At 39.9% G+C, this 17,412-nt stretch overlaps 1 protein-coding gene across 2 annotated transcripts in view; it reads left to right on the top strand.

The window, feature by feature from the left end:
- The window catches only part of SLC25A24 (solute carrier family 25 member 24), a 62,248-nt gene that overhangs the window by 41,514 nt on the left and 3,322 nt on the right, over nucleotides 1-17,412 (top strand). The window contains exons 3-10 of one of the 2 annotated variants that reach the window (XM_075002748.1): nucleotides 178-265; nucleotides 1,193-1,304; nucleotides 3,912-4,070; nucleotides 5,034-5,186; nucleotides 6,629-6,736; nucleotides 10,509-10,676; nucleotides 12,476-12,626; nucleotides 14,770-14,965. In XM_075002748.1, coding sequence (XP_074858849.1) covers nucleotides 178-265; nucleotides 1,193-1,304; nucleotides 3,912-4,070; nucleotides 5,034-5,186; nucleotides 6,629-6,736; nucleotides 10,509-10,676; nucleotides 12,476-12,626; nucleotides 14,770-14,948 — 1,118 coding nt within the window. In that variant the 3' untranslated portion in view covers nucleotides 14,949-14,965. Of the gene's footprint in view, nucleotides 1-177; nucleotides 266-1,192; nucleotides 1,305-3,911; nucleotides 4,071-5,033; nucleotides 5,187-6,628; nucleotides 6,737-10,508; nucleotides 10,677-12,475; nucleotides 12,627-14,769; nucleotides 17,078-17,412 lie in introns of those variants that run through there. The other variant, XM_075002747.1, reaches the window with a different exon arrangement.

Below are 17,412 nucleotides of genomic sequence, written 5' to 3'. Positions count from 1 at the left end.
TTTAGGACTTCAGTGTAAAAGGGTATTAAAAGGTCTATGCAGTGTTGTATGAAATGATAGTTTAAAGTCTTCTCAAATCTTCAAATTGACCAAAGATCATTATCATGTGAACTTACATACTAAGGTCTGAAGAAGCATTTACTGTGACTTGTATATATTTTCTTTTAATGCTTTAAGGAAAAATTGAAGCATCAGAGATTGTCCAGTCTCTCAAGATACTGGGTATAAATATTACAGAACAACAGGCAGAAAAGATTCTACAAAGGTCAGGAACTATTCTTATTTCTAGTTAGTGTCTGAGAGTCTGTGCATTCTTTAAATGATTGTTCATAAATATATTTAGATAATTCCAGATCAGCCTTAAAAGGATATTTTTTATTAAAGGTGATTATTGATTAACAAAGAATGAGTGTATAAGTTTTATTTTTGTATGAATTTGAGACTGAATGAGGTATGCCATTTTTAGGTATAATAAAATAAATAATAAATAATTGGAGATACCATCCCTGACATCTATTTGCTGCAATCCCCTAAATGGCCTCCCCAAGGATTGAGCTCACAACGCTGGGTGTAGCAGGACAATGCTCAAACCACTGAGCTATCCCTCCCCCTCTATCTAGCTATCATACCTATGTGCCTAACCAACAATAAGTATCTGGCTTTCAGTTTAGCAGTAGAAGCACGCTCTACATTCCTTTCTTAGAGAGCTAAAGAGATATACATACCCTTCCAAATGTAACAGTATAGTAGTATCCCTGTTCTGTTAAGTATTCAAGTTAATAAAATCGAATACTTTAAATTTATAGTATGTGTAGTGCATGAATTGTAGTATGGTGCATTGCATTGTTTTCTTGTCCTTCAAACCACTGCAAAGTGTGATTTCCAAGTGCTGGAGGGTACTGGAAATGCGAAGAGATGTTGACTTGTTCTTCATTAATGTGAATTTTGTTGTGTCTGCTTATCTTACCCCTCTACTCTGGTTGGGGAAAAATGGTTCATATTACTGGACATTCATAAGATTGGTATTTATAATGTCAAACTTGTGCTGTAAGCAGATTTTACAAACTTTTGTGAGAACTCGATAGCATGGCTTCACAGAACTTTAAGTTTAAAAAAACAGCAATTCTGCAATTTTTAAAAATGATTTTCAGACATAGTTTACTATTTTGCATGCTTTTTGTTTTAATTTCAGCATTGATGCTGATGGAACAATGTCAGTGGACTGGAGTGAGTGGCGGGATCATTTTTTATTTAACCCAGCTACAGACCTTGAGGAAATAGTTCGCTATTGGAAACATTCGACTGTAAGTTTGGCTTGTATTTTAAAGCAGATCTCTTTTATGTAGGTATATTTGTGTGTATGCGGATATCCTGCCTCTTCAACTCCTCCCCTGGATTCTGCTCCCAAATCTATCTCTGCCCAAAACTAATTGTAGAACTTTGAGCCTGCTGAGAAGCTTTAGACAGCTGGTATAGTTTGTGCTTTTATCTCCCAGATGTAGTGGTATTCGCTAGTCTTCCTGCCCCAGGAATCCATTTGTGAGTGAGTATGTGGTTCTGTGAAAAAGCCTAAGGTCCGGTATCTTGCCAACCATTAGAACTAGAACTGAGTACTCTTGTTCCCCTGGAGAGGCCTTAAAAAGCAGTATCATGCAACAGTAAAGATTCTTTTTCCTAGTTACTATGTGAATTTTATAACAAACGGTTGCATTCATGTGATTATGCAAGTTGGAGAAGTATTTTAACTGCTTCAGAATATTGATATTGTCAGCAATTTCATTTAACCAGCAATTTTATCATAAATTTCACAAAAGTCCTAATTTTATGTAGACTTTAGCTATGTTTTGTGCACATGCTCATTCTATAGCATTGTATATAAGAAGAATAGAATACATAATGGCAAGAAGTGATGCAGTACAAGTTGAACCTCTCTCGTCCAGCACCCTCGGGACTTGGCCAGTACCAATGTCGGGAGATCAATATTTTCTAGCAATTTACCGACACTTCCACTGCCTACTGGGCTCTTAGAAGACATTTAGGGGCATATTACACCTAAATAACAGCACAAAACACTGACTGCCGGTACTGGTGGCTGTAAACAAACTGTATGGAACCATTGGAAAGTTGGCCACATTCATAAGTGGTTGCTGAGCTAACTAAAATCATGCCAGATTAGGGAGTTTGCTGGACGAGAGAGTTCAACCTGACATTTATTTCAACCTATGTAAGTTCAGTTCCTCAAAATCTTTAATTAATCATTCTTTAATATGCAAGCAGTGTGCAGTTATAGGTGACTCTGGTAAAATTTGATGTGCACAGGTAAATAATTTGTTAGAATGAACTTCCCTATAAATTATCAGGGAAAGTCCGTGTGGCTAAAAACTGTAATTACTTTACTTTAAATTTAATGAGGCCATCTGAATCCTTAAGGAATTGTCAACCTTTCAGTGTGAAAAAACTTGCTTACAGGTACATACAACTTTTTGATTGACCTGAATTACACAGTCCCAGCCTGAGGATAATTTTATCACTAATTAAGGTCAAGGAATATTCTCCAACTTTTAAACTATGAAAATGTATGAAGAAAATTATTCATAGTTTTCTAGTTAAAAATCAGCCTGATTTTTAACAACATGCCCTGGTTGATTTTAGGGTGTCAATATCACAGTTAATAAACTCTAGGTAGCCTTGTAGATGCCTCACCAAAGGAAAACATGAGGCAAATACATGCAGTTGGAGTATTCTGGCTTTATACTATTTAGTGAAAAACACCCTTGAGATTTTCTTTCTTAAATGCTGAAAATTTAAGGTTCTTTTTCTGGTAGTTGTGGAACCTCATCTAATCCTAAGAATTGGGTTTAGAAGTATACCATGAGATATACAATTGTTGCAGTTGGCTCATTGTGAGAATTTGGTCATTGACTGTATTCCAGTTACCACAGCAACAAAAGGTGTCTTAAGTAGCCAAAATGTTTGAAATTTTGTTTCAGTTTCTCATGGTAGCCATCTTTTAAAACTACTTTTATTTAAAAATTGAAGTAGGCTCTTAGATGTGACTGCACAGTGGTGAGCAAGAATCACAATTGGCATAGGAGTGTTGTGGGTTGGCTATTATTATAACCAGTGTTCCCTGTAAGCTGAATGCTTGGGCAGTCACCCAGGAGAGATTTAGGTGCCACCCGGCTGATGGGCAGCGCTCCCACCACACACACAAGTGGCAGCATTTGTTTATAATGGTGGTGCACATATACAGATACCTCAGTGCACATAGCAAAATTTATTCTACCCATAGCTGGAAAAAATTAAAGGGAACACTGGCTGTAATTTTTATACAGTAAAATCCCAAAGGGTAGATGTAGCTCTCCCCCCGCCCCCACCCCGGCGCCTCTGGCCTTAGGCTACATCTACACAAAGGGGGCTGGGAGAATTAATGTTCTGAGGTTGATCCACTGGCAATTGATTTAGAGGGTCTAGTGAAGACCTGCCAAACTGACTGCAGATCACTCTCCATTCAGCCCTGTTACTCTGCCACAGACAGGAAGAATAAGGAAAGTTGATGGGAGAGTTTCTCCTATTGGCACCCCCTCCCTGTAGTGTAGATACCTTTGAGATTAAGTTACTGTGGGGTGTCAACTTCAGTTAAGTTATTCATATAGCTAGAGCTGCATATCTAAGATCAGCCTTCTGCAGTAGTATAGACATAGGGTTAGGCTTGTAAGGTGACATTAGTTTCCAGTGCATGTAAGGCCAAAATCTGGCAGGTACTATTTATTAGGCACAAACTCAAACACCCAGTCATTGGGTATGTTATCTGTTTGTAGTCAAGCTGATGTCAGAATGATCCATATAATCACTAAGTAGATGAAATAGGAAAGATAGTTTTTGCTCCTTTCTGCTTTGCATTGTGACAGGTGTTGGATATAGGCGATAGCTTGACTATCCCAGATGAATTCACAGAGGAAGAGAAGAAGTCTGGACAGTGGTGGAGACAGTTGTTATCAGGAGGGGTGGCTGGAGCTGTCTCTCGAACAGGTACAGCACCATTAGATCGCCTTAAAGTCATGATGCAGGTGAGTTGAAACACTGGAGCAGCTTTAAATTCTGGTAAATCACTTAGAATAATCTGGGCCATGTTGTGACAATTTTTAGAGGAGTTCCAGGAGTCCTTGAAAATTAATAGCAGACTATAGCCTCTTATTTCTAGAAAGTTCTGTCATTGTGCTTTTAATACTGTTTCATAATTTGTGTTGATTTAGACCTTTGCAGGATCAGCACCTACTCCTAACTATCCTTGTGGTCATAATGGTTTGCAGGACTAGGCCCAAATTTGTAGACTTCTTTTTTACCCTGAGGCATGCATATTTGTTTTATGCATTTTGTTGCTCTTTTAAAAGTTGAAATGTATTTTTATTAGGCTAGCTTTGTCATGTCAGGTGGTATAGATGATATATTAAATATGCTCCCTTTTGATATCTGAAATGATTAATAAAAAGACTGACACTGGAAAATGCGTCTGTCCTATCAAAACCAGAAGCGTTGCTATAAACTACAATAGTGTATTAAGATCAGCAATATATTTAACTCTTTTTTACACACTTATCTTACATTTTCAAAATCATAAGATTTTAAACAGTAGCTTCCTGCTTTCTGAGTCTGCCACGTGGAAGGTACTGCTCAAGCTAAAAAAGCACATTGTATAGCTTTTTCTGTAATTTGTATTTCTATAGAAAATGAGCATTTATATTCTCTTTTGAACCAGTAACCAGTTTGGAAGAAGTATCACAACTGATATAAAAATGAAAGACTGCAGTGTTAGTAGCTTTCAGGAAATAAAACAAATCATGTTAATGGTGTTAAAACCATCGTCAGTTTACAGTCATATTGCAGCATCTTAGTTTGACTACAGCTATTCAGTTATGAGACAAGTAATTATACTGTCTTGTAGGGGGTTTTGACTTAATGTATTTGCTACAACCCTAAGAACAAGTCCTCTATCCAATCTAAACACTTCTTTTTCTTACTGTGGTTAATAGGTTCATAGTTCAAAGTCAAATAAAATGAATATCTCAAGTGGCCTTAAACAGATGGTGAAAGAAGGAGGCATACGTTCCCTTTGGAGAGGAAATGGTGTGAATGTTATTAAAATTGCACCTGAAACAGCTATTAAGTTCTGGGCATATGAACAGGTAATGTATAAAACTAAGATTGATGAATACTAAATACTGAAAAAATAACTGAATGCAAATGATGATGAAAATATTTGTAATGTTTTATTGATCAAATTTAAAATAGTCTCATGACAGGTTAAAGAAAATGTGTGGATTATTAGTTGTAGTGAAAACTGTGGTTAAGAAATCAATCTTGCATCATGTGGATTTAAAATTACCTACTTTGTGTAACATTTTATGGAGAGGTCTAATTTAAATACTTCAGTTTCAATTTCTAAATAATAGTCACATGTGTATTAGGCTAACACAAATCCATGCACAGGATTCATTTTAAGTTCAGTGTCATTGTGATGTATGCAGAGAGTTGCTCTCAACACGGATTTCAGAGTTATATTTACTTCTGAATCAGCTTTAGACAATGTATTAAAAGTGTAATTGTCTTTTGGAATAGAGATCTCCCTGTGATCGCAGTTCTAGTTCTAGTTTTGGATTCTAGAACACCCAGTAACTGCTCTTTGCTTTCTCATTTGTGAAGATGACAGAATCTTCCTAGAGCTAGAAATAAGAGCAACACTTCTGTGTTGTAAACGAAAAACTCCCAAGCTGTTTAAAAAAAAACATTCTTTGTGTCCAAGATATCTTATGTACAATTTTGGAGGGGGGTTGCCATTATTGTTTACTTCTCTCCGTAGCTCCTCGTTACATTAGCTCAGCATATCAGTGACTGATACTGCATTCTTGTTTTTGTTTTGCCTGAGTAGTTGTATTTGGTTGCTTATGGCAACTGGTATGATGCCTGTCAAGGCCATCCTTACCCATAGATAGGAGAGACAGCTTTGTAGGAGACCTGAAAATTTAGGGCACCTCTTGGTCTTTTTGCTCACGCATCCGCCTCTTCTTATCTCTCTTCTGTGGCTGCTGAAGTCTGAGGCTTGGTCTATATCAAGAAAATAAGTCAATTTCAGATATACATTTCTAGCTATGGCAATAGCATGGCTAGAATTGACATATCAGAAATCAACTTACCTGACTGTCCTCGCAAAGGAAAGTCAATGGGAACATTTCTCGATAACGGGGAGTATAGGGGTCAACTGCTGACCTTAGATCGATTTTTGCTCATCTTTATCAGATACAAAAATCAAACTCTGGAAGATCGACTCTGACTGGATCGATGTTCCTGGAAGTATAGATGTGCCCTGAGGGGATCTACAAAAACAATGGGAAGTCCTGTGGCACCATATAGACTAACAGACTTCTTGGAGCATAAGCTTTTGTGGGCAAAGACACGCTTCGTCATTACATGCACAATTGGAATATACGTATTTTAAAGTTGTGTTGATTGGAAATCTATAATGGTGCTCTTGGGAAAATTCTGACATGACTCATATTCCTGCTTCTGCTGATGGATTTTACCTGCCTCAGACAGATTCATGATTTATTTGTCCATTTTACCTACACAGTATAAGAAGTTATTTGCTAATGAAGATGGAAAAATAGGGACCATTGAAAGATTTATATCTGGGTCTTTGGCTGGGGCAACAGCACAAACTTCTATTTATCCCATGGAGGTAAGCAAGAGAGGACCTGGCTCCCCCTGAAGTCAGTACTAAAAATCCTATTGACTTCACCAAGGAACAAGGTAAAGTTTATTGTGGAAAAATGCTACAGGAGGATGCTCTACATTCACTTGCATTCTGTAGGTTTATTTATTTAGAATCCCACTGTAATGCTACTTGACGCTTTTTGGGAAACAACATGACATGTTCTATACTTAGATTTTCCAGTGTTGAGTGTTGTATGGGGTTTTTCTATTTTCTGACTTTTATTTAAAGTGAGTCACTTAAAAAATAAACCCAACTACCACGTGTTGGGGATTGTGTTCTTTCTCTCGTAAAATATTATAGAAGTTTTGTTCTCACAAATTGCATGCTAAATCTCTGAATCTGGAATGCACCTTGTTCAGCAAAGCACTTTTCAGTGCATATTTAAGTACCATAAAGTAAAAAGACCTAAGCATATGCTTATTGTTGAGTGTGTGTGCATAAGTATTTTCTTTTGCTGCTGTGGCTGATCCACAGAAGGTCAGACATCGAGCTGTGAGTGACAGGCTCTGCTAAGGCAAATGAGCCAATTCAGATTTGCCTGGATAGTCAATTTGATAATCAGCTGTGCGGTAATTATAGAGCACTTGGTTACAAATGATACCGAGGGCCAGGCAGGAGCCAAGAGCACGGAGAGGAAACTCCTGGGAAGAGGGCTCTTCAGAAGAGTTTTGGGTAGAAAACTATGCCCAGCGGTAGCAGAGGTTCCTGGAGGTAGTAGCAGCCCTCAAAGCACAGAGAGACAGCTTCAGAGGGGAGAAACTACACCATTCTCAGTCCAGAGAGACCTGGGAAATACTCTGAGACAGGAGAGGAGAGACCCAGGCAAAGAAGAAGCTGAGTACTTATGGGAAGAGAAGGTATGTTTACACTGTTTGGCATTTGATTAAATAAATAAGATCCCCTAAGGTGCATTTTTACAGCATATAAGCATTAGTCAACTTACTGAAAGCCCACGAGGGGAAAATGAGGCAGAAGGGTAGCTTCGGTGCTACACTAGAAAGCATTCCTTTGCTGAGTCCCTGCCATGGGATGAGGAGAACCAATATAGGTCTGCTGTGCTGACTTGGGGTTAGATTCAGGTAGCCTGTGCATATGAACTGAAGCTAACTCTGTAGGATTTCTTTGCCCTACAGGCAAATTGATCTGCTCCTCTGTGGATTCACTGCCATTATTCCTTTGTACAACAGATAGGGGCTGCAGCAGGGTTGGGCAAGATGTAGCTAGTAAAGCCACCGGGTCCAGCCCGTGTTCTGTCTGAAACACAAAGCAGCAGCTGCTGCTTTAAGCAGCTTCTTGTTCCATTTAGCAGTCTTTTCCGGATGCTGGGAGGGAGAGGAAGGCTTTGTGTACTGCTTCTGCCCCCTTGCAAAATATGTTGGCTCCCATTAGTTGGTTTATGGTCAATAGGAGATGAGAGATTTTTGCTGGGGAATAAGGCAGCACGCAAAGCCTCCTCCGTTCCCTTGGTATCTAGAACAAAGAGCAGGAGGCAGTTATGAGCAGTGGGGGTGGCAGAGAGCCTGCCTCAGAGTGCTCCTGGCTAGGAGCCATCCAGTAAGTCTCCTGGCCAGAGCCTGCCTCTGGCACTCCAGACCCTCCTTCCCCCCCAACCCTCTGTCCCTCCTTCTGCACCCATATCCCCTCCCAGACACTGCACCCCAATCCCCTACTCCAGGTCACAATCCCCCTGCTCTAGGTTGAACCCAAACCCCTGCACCCCAGTCCCCCTGCCCTAGGTCACAGCCCAAATCCCTGCACCCCCTCCTGCACCCCTTCACAACCTCCTCCTTCACCCAAACCCCTCTCAGACCCCAGTCCCTTATGCTAAGCTTCCTTCAGCACTCAACCTCCATCCCAGAACATTTTCCAAATCATTGGCGTAAACCCCCCTGCCCCCCACACCCTAGCCTCGCTTAAAATTATTGCCCACTCCTGGGCTGCAGAAAGGTATTACAGCAGTTTCTCCAGAGTCAGGAATAGAACAATAGCTGCAAGTGGCTATTTTTCATTCTGTGGTCTGGACAGAGGATCTGTTCCCTCTCCTTGAAACCTGAACTACTCTTGGTGTGTAGTACATGGCTGCCCAAGCTATGTTCTGGGATCAGGATTTAGGTCTGTTTCAGCATCACAGCAAGATTTGAAACTGACATCAACTGGTGACTCACCTTGCTCTGTTTCTGCTAAGGCGAGTATCCTTCTGTAGGGTTAAAAAAAACCAATTACATTCTCCATAAATGGTGGTGAAATTTTCTTTTTTTATATAACTGAGTTATTGTTGTCTTTTATAAAATCAAGTCAGAGCTGGCTCCTAATCACATAGAAGAAAACTACCAAATGTTAACAGTGTTGGTCATTTTATATTGATAGGGCATATTACATAAAAATGGGTGGGGAAGTGTGCGCACCCCATTCTACAGTAAGACCTAGTTTATACTTATCATTTAGATTGACATAACTGCAGCTCATGGGTGTGAAAAATTCACATCTGTGAGTGCCATATTTTTGCTGACCTAACCCTGCTGGAGACGTGGCTAGGTCAGTGGAAGCCTTCCAATGATGTAGCTACTAGTGCTCTGGGAAGTGGATTACTTACCATGACAGAAAAACCTTCCCGTGCGTATAGAAAGCATCTGCACTATTGCACTGCAGAGGTATAAGTATTAACTACAGGTCCCTAGCTATGCAGCTGTAGCATCCACAGCATAGAAAAGGTGTGCTCATCTTCCCAACTGTACCATAATATTGCAGTAAAAGTGGTTTTTATGGTGTTTTTGGCCAAGATTGGGTGATGAAGTGCCAGAACTCAAATATGGGGGCCATCTCTTCCAAGCAAGCAAAATTCTTGCTCAGGGAATTCCCCTGGCAGTTCCATTTGGAAATAGTTTTTGTTCTCTATTATGCAATGCTGATGTAAAGTCACAGACACTGTTAAACATCAGTTGTGTTGCATTTCGATTTTGAGTGAAGTTATCCCTTTGTATCCCTTAATTATCTTGTAAGGACACCATGATTCTTCATTAATGTTTTTAATATGATATGCAATCCTCAGTTAAAAACTTGATTGAGGCCTTGGAAGGAATTAGTTCATGTTCCTGCACAGTCTGTGCTTTCTAAATCTGAATTTTATGTTTGTTCTTAGGCTAAGCATCAGCTCCTATTAGATACTCAGTACATCTTGTAATTTGTTAACCAGGCTTTTACTGAACACCTTGTTATCTGGCATTCAGAGAACTGCTACATTTAGTTAACTGGCATGCCCAGCTGGGGCCAGCTGCTTTCAGGGCTAGTGACCACCCAGGGTCAGCTGCCTACTGCCTGGCAGGGGCGAGGGTTAGAGTGGGGAACCCTGGTTAATAAAGCTTTTACTGTAAAATAAAAAAGAAAAATCTCTCTTGAATGTGAGAAGGAAAAAAAAGGCAAATCACAACTCATTCTGATTTTGAGTGGAAAAAAAACCCAAACAAACCTACACTCTGCTCCTTACACAAACTCTCAGTTGTGGTCATTGTTGGGCAGGTTATTTTTCTTACAACTGATAAAACTTTGAGTAAATTAGTGCTAAACGAACCTTAAATCTAGCAGTCTCACAGGCGATTTTAAACCACAAGTCCAAAGAAGTTCACATTTTGGAAAAAGATACTTAAGAGCATTCAAAAATTTGTGGTTCCAGATTCCGTATGCATAAACTGTGTCATGATCTGTCAAATAAATAATTCTACATTTCTTCTACTTTTAGGTCTTAAAAACCAGACTGGCTGTGGGTAAAACAGGACAATACTCTGGGATGTTTGACTGTGCTAAGAAGATTTTGAAAAGAGAAGGGGTGAAAGCCTTTTACAAAGGTTACATACCCAACATTCTGGGCATAATTCCTTATGCTGGTATAGACCTGGCTGTGTATGAGGTCAGTTTAGTTAATTGATGCATGTATTATTTGTTTAGAAACCTAAGAATGTAAACTGCCCTCCTATTGCCTTCTTAAAATGTGCATCATTCACTCACATCTGTACCTTACTTGTTGGTAGACTTATTTGTTGATATTTAAAAAATATCCACTGTGGTATAGACAGGGCCTGTTTTTCACATCTTTGTCCTTTCTGTGTTACAGTATTGCCAACCGTGTGATTCGAAATCATGAGATTCCCAACACAATCATGAGTTTTTCTTTTAATTGTGGTTTTGTTCTGTCTTGATTTTTGGTGATTTTGGCTCCCCCTGTGGGCTCTCCCAACTCTCACATCTGCACCTCCAGGAGTTCTTTATGCCTTCTCTCGGGACTGGTGGGGTCAGTTGCCCATGAGTTCCCTCCTCCTCCTTCCCAGGGTTGGTGTTGCAGAGTGGGAATGGGCGGGGGGAGGAGCAGAGGAGTGATGCTATTGCTCATGGGAAGGAAGCTGGGGAGAAGAGAGCAAAACTGCCCTGAGCTGCTGAGCTTTGTGTGTCCCCCTGTCCTCCTGTGAGAACCCCTTTAATTCCTGAAGGGTGCGTGAAAGCAATCTGCCTGTTTCCTGCAGCAGGCCTACATGGTTGCCCTTCCCCAGAGGAGGGTGAATGGAGAAGGCAGCCAGTCAGAGTGGGGGCTTCTCCCAGGTAGGCCTGACATTTTTAGGCTGGAGCTTCTTGTGTTGTTGTGACATTGGTCCCATTTACAACTTAATTTGTGAAAGGAAATCACGACAGGTAGCAACATTGGTATTCTCTATTTTCTGATTTCTTTCTGGAAGAAAATGTACCACTCTTGTGATCAGGGAACATCTTTCTGATTTCCATTTGTCCAGTGCCTAACACAGTAGGTAAGCAAGCCCTGAGGACATGTTTCTGTTTCACCAATGGCTCATCTTGTAGCACTGGTTACCACTTGGCTTCTGGGTGCAGTTTTAAGGTGTTGATGTTTTGTTTCCTGTAAAGTGCTAAATGGAATCTCTAAGACTGACCAGTACTAGCTGACATGGTTTTTAAACGTCCACTGTCTTTGCTTACACAGGATGGTAAGCAGTATCTAAAATGATGATAATCAACAGAATTTAACTAATACATTGTGTAATACTTAGCTGCTAATACATTGTCTAGACAAGCCCTTCTAAGCTATTGTTGCAGCTCTGTAGTTGAAAGAAATGCTAGAGCTGAAGGCCTCAAGTTTGAGTGATGAGAGACTTGGTGGCAAGGAATTTTCTGTGGGGAATCTTCTACTGTGGTCTTGGTCTGAAATACCTTTGCTTGTCAGTCTTCTGTGCAGTCTATGGTTCATGTAATTGGAGTCTGATCAAAGAAACATTTATCCCCTTGCTATCATTAAAATAAATATTACTGTTGTTATAGCAATAGCTATCAAGCTTTTAGAGTTTGTTGCAGAAAGGATGGGGTCTAAGGCAGAGACAGGTGTTTAAAAAGAAAGCGATGGATATATTACATGTCTGATCAAAGAAATCTCTTAACCATGCTCTTACTTTAAGCATCAAAGTAATACCACTGAAGTAACTGGTCATGCTTATATATACATATAAAGTTAATCCCATGCATAAGTGCTTCTTTGGATTGAGGCAGAGCGTGCAATACATTGCAGGATCAGGCCTATAAATGTATTCGGAGTATTTTTATGGAGGCAAAAGACTCCTTTAAAATTGTTGTTAGCTTTAAACTATGCTTAGCCATCTAGTGTACAGTTTTATTTACCTCTCGTTCAAATCTCTGTTTTCCTGGCAGGCTTTGAAGACTACATGGCTAGATCGTTATGCATCAGACTCTGCTAACCCTGGTGTCTTTGTGTTGTTGGGATGTGGTACTATCTCCAGCACCTGTGGTCAATTAGCCAGCTACCCTCTTGCTCTTATCAGAACTCGCATGCAGGCTCAAGGTGAGAATTGGGATTTGGGGTTTGGGAGAATATCTTTTAAAAGTATTAATAATTTGGAGAATACTCTTTACTTAATAGAATGCCTGTTTTTAAGGTGTCAAATACCTAGCCTATCTAAGCTTTTGTTTGGCATAAGATTTTTTAGTGCTGGACACAACTTTTCTGCAGCAGATTCCAGCTCTGTTGTAATATTTATATTTTATAGATTTGCATCAATCACCTTAAGTATTTTTCCCATATATGGAACTCTTATCACAAACTTAAGTCAAATAAATTGTCATGGGATAAGATGGAAGGTCCTCTCAGGGACTGATAACTGGTTAAGAGACAGGAAACAAAGGGTAGGAAGAAATGGTAAGTTTTGAGAATGGAGAGTTGTGTTCCCAAAGGGTCCGTACAGGGACCAGTCCTATTCAATCTATATAAATGATCTGGAGAAAGGGGTGAACACTGAGGCAGATGATCTTAGACTGCTCAAGATAGGTAAGAACAAAGCAAACTGTGAAGAACTTCAGAAAGATCTCACAAAACTAAGTGATTAGGCAACAAAATGACAAATGAAATTAAATGTTGATAAATGTGAAGTAATGCACATTGGAAAAAATAATCCCAGTTATACGTACAAAATGATGGGGACTTACTTTGTTACCACCACTTGACAGAGAGATCTTGGAGTCATTGTGGATAGTTCTCTGAAAATGTCTATTCAATCTGCAGCAGCAGTCAAAAAGCAGTTTTAGGACTCATTAAAAAAAGGGTAAGAGACTAAGACAGAGAATATCTTACTGTGTCTATTTAAATCCATGGTACACCGACATCTTGAATACTGCTTACATATGTGGTCGCCTCATCTCAAAAAAGATATATTTTCATTGCAAAAGGGGCAACAAAAATGGTTAGTGATTTGGAATGGGTGTCGTGAAGAAAGATTAAAAAGACTGAGACTTTTCAGCTTAGAAAAGAGGAAACTAAGGAGGGAGATGATAGTCTATAAAATCATGACTGATGTGGAAAAAGTGAATAAGAAAATGTTATTTATTTGTTTCTATAATATGAGAACTAGGGGGGGTCACCAAATAAAATTAATGGGTAGCAGGTTTAAAACTAACAAAAGAAAGTTTTTCATCACAGTACATGGTAGGCCTGTGGAACTCCTTGCCAGAGAGCATTGTGAATACTTTAACAGAGTTTAGAAAAGAACTAGATAAATTCATGGTGGTTAGGTCCATTAATGGCTGTTAGCCAGGTTGGGTAGGAATGGCATCCCAAGCCTCTTTTTGTCTGATGACGGGGAGGGATCACTCAATCACTACCTGTTCTCTTCATTTCCTCTGGGCATCTGGCATTGGCCACTGTTGGAAGACAGGATACTGGGCTAGATGAACTTTTGTCCTGGAACCAGTGTGGCCATTCTTACGTTAAGCTGTGCAAAGACCATATTGTAAAATCAAAGGACAATAAATAAATAAGAGTAACAACCACCAAGAATAAGTGCATGCCCAGAGACCACCAAGGAATTTGGTGTAGAGGAAAACTCTGCGACCCTCGAGGAAAATAGGTTCACTACTGAAGGGGTGCAAGGGTTGCAAATAGTCAAGAAGAAAAGTACTAGAAGCTGCCTGGGATGTTCTCAGACAGGAGTGTGTAGATCAACACAACAAATAAAACTTCCAGCATGTTGTTCAGGCAAATAGCAAGGCGTTCTTGTGGACCTTGCATGGGAAGGAGTTCCAGGGCCTAAGTCTGCAGATTATGAGACTTGTCTCAAACTTAGAGACAGAGCAGACCTGCCTGCTGTGCTAGAAAATAGTGCTGAAAGGTCACTGTAGTCTGTTCGTAGGATTGGAGGTGGTGGTTTCTCTACGCTGAGCTCTTAGGCAGCCTCCCAGGAGAAATTCAGGTGCTACCCAGAAGATTAGCAGAGTGCCTACAGCCACCCACAGTGGGCATCCTGTGTTTCTATTGGTGGGGCACATCCTCACATGCCTTGGTGCACACAACAAAATTTATTCCACCTATGAATGGAAAAAGAATAGAATACTGACTGGCAGTATTAAGTTATGCATCGTGAGATGCTTTATATGATTAGCATATTAGCACCACTAGAATTGCTGAATGATGGATATTATCTTTCCTTTTCTAGCCTTGTTGGAAGGAGCCCCACAGCTAAACATGGTTGGTCTCTTTCAAAGGATCATTGCTAACGAAGGCATCCTAGGACTTTATAGGGGCATAGCTCCAAACTTCATGAAAGTGCTTCCAGCTGTCAGCATCAGCTATGTGGTTTATGAAAAAATGAAGCAAAGTTTGGGAATAGCATGAAAAGAAGAAAAAAGCTGGTAAGCTTTTACCCTTCTCAGGGACATTCAAACCAAAAGGATTTCTTCAATAACTGATTTGTTCTTGTTGGAAATTGGAGAACAGATCACTGTGCAAAGCAGCTTTGGAAGGAACTGCCTTAATTTCTAACCCCTTCCCCCGCATCCCAAAATTTCTATCAATATAGCAGTTGAAAGCATGACTCTGGATTTTAAAAATAAAAAACCCACAGCATCTTTAAATCGGGTACAGGTTAAAAGACTACCGGGAAATAATCTGTGGTTTAGCTCTTGTGTTTTTCATGTTTGTTTTAATTACTGCTTCCTCAAATATGCATTTGCCTGGGATGAAGCCGCACTGGGAGAAGTGTATGATGCATTGGCATTAAAACACACGCAGATCTGTTGTACCATCTTACCCTCAGGCAGCTCACAGCTATCTTTTTGCACGTCTCTGTAAAGGTGATATTCTTTGTTTGGTAAACTGCTAAATAAGTCCTGGAAGAACATTGCCTCAGAGGCAGGTAAGAATAGAATACCAAATTAAATCTTGTGTTCTGATAGATTTTCTTTCAGGATGACAGAATGTTGGTGTGTAGTTGTGTTTTTCCTCTAAAGAGATGAAAGTGCAAGGGGATGTTCTATGGCATCAGAAAACCTCAACCTGAGTTAAATGCTACATTTTTATGGCACAGTCACGGGGACTTTTATGGCTCAGTTAACTGGGCTGCTTTCCACTTAATTTGTCAATGTAGACAGCACTAGCTGAGATTGTCTTCATTCTTGATGTATGTGTAATAATAACCAACAGAAAAAAAAAACAAAACCTACTGGATCACTACATTTCCTGCAAGCGCAGGTCACAGATCTTGGATAAGAAGGATACAGCATGAAATTGATGCTGCACTAGACCTTGGATGCATTAGTTGGACTGTTCCAAAGCAAGCAAGATCCCTGGGCTTGTTACTGAGGGGCTTTGAATGATTTTTCTCAATGGGGTTTGGAATGCTGTCCTCATCCTACGGGAGTCTGAGGACCCATTTATTTCCCTGTTCAGAATGACTGCAGTTTAACAGCGTTCTTCTAGCTGAGTTATACAGGGGGGGGACCTGCTCTTGAACAGTATGAGGCACTTTCTCTCCCTTGGTGTGCACCCCCCTCTCCCCCCCCGCAACCACACACACCTGATCTGAAGGTCTGAGAGCACTGGCTCAGGGAGTGAGAATGGAACCAGAACATGGGACGAGGTTGAATGAGTATCTAGGAAGGACACAGCAGTCAGACCATTAAAGTGGCCCCCAGTTTTATGTTAATGTGGAGGTGGAGGATGCAAACAAAGCACTTACAACCCAGTAAGTTCTTTTTGATTAATTGTGTTGTTTCACCATGTCTCCCATATATTGGATGGATATTTTAATGTATAGACACTGCATACATGGCTTCCCGACTAAGATATACCTCAGTTGCAAAATAACCTGGAGGGTTAATTTGCAGTAATTCCATGGCAGATGGAACAGACAGAGTTTGTCCTTTTATGTAACACACACACACATGCATGCACGTAACCATTTTCCATTCTTGATTTTTATAAATGCTGTGAGTTAATCTGGTGATATTATGAAATGGCGCTTTTGCTGGCTTTGCCTTTATCTTAACCTGACCTCTAGTTTATGCACTTCTTTAAAAGCCAGGGTAGATTGCGTTACACGAGGTATTATGATGCTTATATACTATGTCTTTGTGTTCTGATTGTCCAAGTGCTCTTTTATCTTTGCCAGTCTATTGTACCTGCCTATAATTCGTAAGATCCACGTATCTTTTTTATCCCTTTGACTATAACTGAGACACAAATATACTCTTTATGCAGTGCAAAGATGATCTAAGCAGTACCTGTACTGCTGCAGATTCAGACCATTTTGTTAATATTGTAATAGTGCCATTATAAGCATTCAGTCATGGTTGGGTACTTTCAAATGCCAAAGAGCATGAGAGCATTTGAGTTTTAACTTTTCACCATGTGCCTCTAGCAGGTTATCTTCAAATTGCGTATTCTTAGTCTGTGTATTAAAAAAGCAGATGATCATTTTTATAGATCTGTAAAACTACCCATTTATAATAAATGTTTGTTTCCTAATCTGTCTGTGGTGTGTTATGTTTTTCAAGTTTTGGAAGACATAGGTAACAGTTCCCTTAATTCCAGTACTGTGTGCATGTTTTTGTCAAAATTAAAGACAAAACAGGTCTAGCCAATACATGTATCTGTACCCATTCCAATAGTATTTGAGCATTTAAAAGGTGTGTCCTGGCTGCACTACATAATCAACTGTTGGGGTCATGACAGAAGTATGAATACTATTCCATCTTGCAGTATAGATGGGAACATGCACTGATCCTTAGCACAGTTCATAGGACTTTGTTAAAACATGATTTGGTATGGTCTCCTCCGCGAGAAGGAGAGCATTCTACCT

The sequence above is a fragment of the Carettochelys insculpta genome, chromosome 9, assembly GCF_033958435.1.
Source record: "Carettochelys insculpta isolate YL-2023 chromosome 9, ASM3395843v1, whole genome shotgun sequence".
Lineage (NCBI taxonomy): Eukaryota > Metazoa > Chordata > Testudines > Carettochelyidae > Carettochelys > Carettochelys insculpta.
Note: the sequence above shows the minus strand (reverse complement) of the source record. Positions and strands in the feature narration are given on the sequence as shown.